The following is a 5,629-nucleotide window of genomic DNA, read 5'->3' as shown; positions in this document are numbered from 1 at the left end:
TCGTGTTCATTAGGCACCAAACAGAAGAAAACAGAACAGGAAGAGACTATATGGACTTCTTCAATCAAAAATGCTTATTTTCGTTTTCTACTTTGAAACGTTTTCTGTTGCGTGCTTTAATAAACACAACTGTGGCTTTGGTGGGTGACAAGAACATGTCAGAGGCTTTGGGAGGGTCCCAGCCTCCAAGAGTGTGAGGACCACTGTTGTATGTGAAAACATAGTAACAATTTCAGTCTCTGTATGTATTGTGATTGCTGCAGAATGAATTGTCTCATTGAGGACATTAACGTTTTCTGAATCTGAGTGTCTGCTGAGCCACATTGATGCTTGAAGCCACTCTGTTTGTTGTTGACTAGGGAGTTTCAAGCGAAAGATCATCTGACACGTAATATTAGGTACTGAAACCTGGAAACAAAATACACAAATTAAGAGTTACAGATTTCAGTAGAAAAAAGTTACTCATCTAAAAACTAAAACTGAAAAAAATCAGAAGAATAGTTGATCAAGTATGTTCATTGGATGAACTGTTACAACAAAAACACTCACACACGCACACAAACACGCATGCACACACATACACACAGACATGCAGAGACACACGCAGACACACTCACACATAAAGTCACTCGCCACGAGGAAGGAGTATCCCACCCACAGACTCCTCCAGTTGGGGGGACAGAAGGGGTTGCTGTTTTCCTGGCTGTGGACTGCCACAGCAGGGGAGGGGGCCTCACACACTACGCAGTGGCTGATGTCCTGCTGGATGTCCCGGCCCACCACAGGCATCATGGGCACTGCCGCTGTGGTGGACAGCCAGTAGGACTTGTCATTGCAGCTGGCGTAGTCACACGTGCCCATTTTACAGTAGGAGAAAGGCATGGTGCTGAAGAGACGCATACATGACCCGGCCTGACCTAGTAAGAGGAAAATACATGCCTGGTTACCGGTTACAATCATTCACACACACACACACAGGTGCACAGATGAGCACACACACAAACAGTATTGTAGACCAACGTACCGAGGTCCTGTGTGTGGGCTTTCTCTTGGCCCTCCGGGTACAGCAAACTGTAGCCAGTCCACAGTTGTGTCATGTCTGCTGGACAGGAAAGGAACGTGTCTGATTGGCTGTGCATCACCAACAGGAAGCCAGAGTTAAAGGTGGTGGTGGGGCCTGGGCTGCCGGCATCTCCCGATCGGCCTGGGGCTCCTACGATGACAGGCAGTAAGAGACAAAGAGAAAATGCAGGCAGGGACAGTCAGAAAACATGGATATGTGAGGGATATTTAGCTACTCTTAAAGGGAAGTGAATAATTGTTTAGCTTTTTTAAAGAAATGTGATTCAATCAATCAATTAAATTAATTCACAAACAACGAACTAAACAGCCGTAACCCGCGTTAACTGACAAACGCGTAATTACACTCAAATTGAAAATGATTCAAATAAATAACAAGGATTTATATCAGCATAAACGAGGTGTAGATTACATCATACATTCCAGTGTTCGAACTTGTAACACAGCTGAATGGGATTTCTACTTATGTGACTTGGTGCATCCATTGGCAATGTCCACGATAGGTATAACGCCAGGAGTTGCTAAAGGAAGTGACAGTTGAATCCTTATGCCAAAATTCAATCAAATCATTGGCAACCCACGTTGCTTTTGTTTAGGGGGTGTCGGAGGTGTGACTGCTGTCAAATCCCAGACATTGCCCGTGGATGCACAGTAGAAATCCCATGCAGACTCGTTACAAGTTTGAACACTGGAATGTGTGATGTAATCTACACCTCAATTAGGCTGATATAAATCCCTATAGTTTTGTTTAATGATTTTACATTTGAGTGTCATTACTTCTATACGGTCTACTCTTTTTTTATTCTGAACTTCTAACATGGGTGGGACATAAGCACAGATGTGGTTTCGTGACAATGATCACAAAAGCAGTCACTCACCGATTTGACAGCTCTAACACAGTAACACCTCAGACACTGCCTCAACAAAATAAATGAAAAGCCATGTCGGCTAACGCAAGTTACCGCAGATCTGATTGAATCCTGGACTTATATTTTGGGTTCTGATTGGGTACGACAGTTGAACTAAGCTCATGAGGTATTTCTAAGTTAGATTTTCCAAGAATAATTGGGTATAGTATTTAATCAGGGCTCTCCGACCCTGGTCCTGGAGAGCTACCATTCTGTAGGTTTTCACTCCAACCCTCATTTAGCGCACCTGATTATAATAATTAGCTGGTTGATAAGCTGAATCAGGTTAGTTACAATTGTGGTTTGAGTGAAAACCTACAGGACGGTAGCTCTCAAGGAACAGGGTTGGAGAGCCCTGATATATACAGTACCAGTCAAAAGTTTGAACAGACCTACTCATTCAAGGGTGTTTCATTATTTGTGTTATTTTCAACATTGTAGAATAATAGTGAACACATCAATACTATGAAATAACACATGGAATCATGTAGTTACCAAAAAATATATTTTATATTTGAGATTCTTCAAAGTAGCCAGAACCCAAAACAGCCAAAGAAATATCCGCCATATTGTGCAGTCAACATTAGTCAGAAATAGCATTATAAATATTCACTTACCTTTGATGATCTTCATCAGAATGCACTCCCAGGAATCGACAATAAATGTTTGATTTGTTCGATAAAGTTCATCATTTATGTCCAAACACCTCCTTTTGTTAGGGCGTTTAGTAAACAAATCGAAACTCACGAGGCGCGGGCAAGTTCAGCGGAAATGTCGGACGAAAATTCCAAAAAGTTATATTACTGGTCGTAGAAACATATCAAACGATGTATGGAATCAATCTTTAGGATGTTTTTATCATAAATGTTCAATAATGTCCCAACAGGAGAATTCCTTTGTCTGTAGAAATGCCATGGAATGAGAGCTACTTCTCACATGAACGAGCGTCAGAGTTTGTGGCACTCTGCCAGACCACTGACTCAAAGAGTTATGAGCCCCTCCTTTACAGTAGAAGCCTCAAACAAGTTTCTAAAGACGGTTGACATCTAGTGGAAGCCTTAGGAAGTGCAACATGACCCCATAGACACTGTGCATTCGATAGGCCAAGCTTTGAAAAACTACAAACCTTAGATTTCCCACTTCCTGGTTGGATTTTTCTCAGGTTTTTGCCTGCCATATAAATGTTGTTATACTCGCAGACATCATTCAAACAGTTTTAGAAACTTCAGAGTGTTTTCTATCCAAATCTACTAATAATATGCATATATTAGCAACTGGGACTGAGTAGCAGGCCGTTTACTCTGGGCATGCTTTTCATCCAAATGTGAAAATGCTGCCCCCTATCCATAAGAAGTTAAATTGTTGCTAGCAGCACAGTTACAGTCACCAACGCTCTGGATAACATGAAAACAGCTTAACCAGCTCTGCTATGGTGAGTAAAATGGTTTGAGTTTGGGTGGGAGCTAAAGCATAAGATGGTGTGAACGATGCTGAATGGGTGTAGACAAAGAAGAGATCTCCAGTAGGTACCAAAATATTCAAAGGCCTTTGTCTCAAAAGTGAGGTTTCAAGTTTATCAACTTTCAAAGCAGAATGACTTTCCTATTGTTCCTCAAATGTAGTGTGTGATATACCATTTTGGAGCTCTGTGTCTCTGCTTTTATCCAATGTAAAAAACACCATTTCACTTCTGCTACATAAGACCGAATCAAGGCGGTCGGTCACATATTGACATTTTATGCGGCTTCAGGCCCTATGGCGCTAACCTTGGAAAAGTAATTCCAATTTCTACTCCTTCCTCTTTTACTAACAGGGATAGACCAAATTGTACAGTTCTATGTAATCTTATAGCCATACTAACTATATTAATATCAACTATCAGACAGGGCCTGCAATCGCCTATTGAAAGTATTTCGTTTCTGTTAGAGACTCCAAGTGACTTTAAAAATCGTAAAGGACTTGAGATGATGCATCTGATCATTAGGAGGTTATTTCCTAAACTGGATTACATTAATTAAGATCTGGGCTATGCAGACGAATCCGGACGTTCTGGTACTGACTGAAACTTGGATCTCTGGGGACATTCTGGACTCTGATATTAATATTGAGGGTTATCATGTGTTCAGAGCTGACAGACAAGGTAGAGGTCATGGAGTTGCCATTCTTATTCAAAATAATTTCTCTGTCTTTTACTGAAATCCATTGAGCTACTATCTGTAAGCCTTTGTCTGGGGAAAAATGTTTCCATGGCTGTTATAGGGGTCTTAACGTCATCCCTTGGCTAACCTTTGTGCACTCAGGAGTTACTAGTTTGTTGTCGTCTTTAATTAAATCAGAAGTTAGTATCCTGGGTGACCTAAAATATGATTGAAAAATTCAGGCTTCAGACAATCTAAAAGACGTGTGTAATGATCTAAACCTAACCCAGCTGGTGGCTAAACCTACACGGCCCAACCCTAAAGATCCTTCAAAGTACTCTGATCTTATCTGAACAAATACACCAGATAAATGTTTCCACTGGTGTATTCTCCCAACACATTAGTGACCATTGCCCAGTTGTTTGTGTTAGAGATGTGAAAATAAAAGCTTTGTGTCGTCACAAAGAGGAATTTTAAAAACGTCAGAAATCAGGCTTTTTTTTTTTTAACATGATCTTTATTTTAGTGACCTGGATTGTTTTCAACTATCCCTGAACCTGATTTAGCTTTGAGCTTTTTTAAAGATGTCGTCAATACTATTCATACTATTCATCATGCTCCCTTCAAAATATTAAGGGTTAAGGGTAGATTGAATGCCTGGTACACTCAGGATTTATCAGAAGTCGTTCATAAAATAGATGATGCTTGGGTCAAGGTCAGGAACACAGGCTTAGGCCCGGACTGGCATGCTTTTATAGCAACTGAGGAATCATTGTGTAAGACAAATCAGAAAGGTAAATCTGATTATTATGTAACCACTCTTTCGGATAATAATGGGAACCTGGGTAAATTTAGGAAAACTGTCAAATCCCCAAAGGGTTCTACTTTCTCCTCTCTGCCACAACAAATTAATTCAGACACTGGCCTCATTACAGAAAAAAATGCCATCATTGATGCATTTAATCACCATTTTATTTCAGCGGCCTCTCTCTTTTGAAGAACTTCTAAGCCTATATTGGGCAGGATGCTGATAGGAGAAACTTGCTGAATGATCAGAGAAGTGAAAAAGCTTTTCTTTTAGGCTATTTAAAAAATAAAATAAAGTGATGGATGCTTTGCTAGCAATAGACAACAAGAAATCCATAGAGGCCGAACAATTGGATCCCAGGAAGTAGATTATTCAGTCAACCTTTTTATCTGTTCTTGATTATGGTGATATTATTTAAGTCCAGCTGCTACTACTCTTAAACCTTTGGACGCGATCTACCATCGGGGACGCCATCTACCATCGTGACAGTTTTGATACTCATTACTGCCTCCTGTATCAAAAGGTTGGCTGGACTTCGCTAAAGACCCGTAGATCTCTACATTACTCCCTTTCATCTTGATTTTTTGGTGCTGTTCGGGCAATTTAAAGTATTGATTGGGGACTTATTTGTGGAGGAAGGTAACTGTTTTTTGGGGTGATTTGTGAAGCTTTATTTGACTGTTTTTGTATTTTAT

General features: G+C 40.4%; 1 protein-coding gene across 1 annotated transcript; it reads right to left on the bottom strand.

Annotated features, from left to right (window-relative positions):
- Positions 1–394: 394 nt before the first annotated feature.
- Positions 395–5,415, bottom strand: LOC139549634 (collagen alpha-2(IV) chain-like). Its single transcript, XM_071360308.1, has 4 exons — positions 5,394–5,415; positions 1,025–1,213; positions 618–917; positions 395–408 (listed from the first exon to the last, which is right to left on the bottom strand). Exons 1-4 carry the CDS (start codon positions 5,413–5,415, stop codon positions 395–397), a joined length of 525 nt encoding a protein of 174 aa, XP_071216409.1.
- Between the last annotated feature and the right edge of the window lie 214 nt (positions 5,416–5,629).

Source organism: Salvelinus alpinus, chromosome 22 (genome assembly GCF_045679555.1).
Source record: "Salvelinus alpinus chromosome 22, SLU_Salpinus.1, whole genome shotgun sequence".
NCBI lineage: Eukaryota > Metazoa > Chordata > Actinopteri > Salmoniformes > Salmonidae > Salvelinus > Salvelinus alpinus.
The sequence above is the reverse complement of the archived record's forward strand: the minus strand, read 5'-3'. Positions and strand labels throughout refer to the sequence as shown.

Coding starts and splice junctions, on each gene's coding strand:
- LOC139549634 (XM_071360308.1), bottom strand. CDS start 5,415: ATGGTAGATGGCGTCCCCGATG. Junction 1,214..5,393: donor GGTAGATGGCGTCCCCGATG/GTAGATCGCGTC, acceptor CTGTCATCGTAG/GAGCCCCAGGCCGATCGGGA. Junction 918..1,024: donor AGCCCACACACAGGACCTCG/GTACGTTGGTCT, acceptor TCCTCTTACTAG/GTCAGGCCGGGTCATGTATG.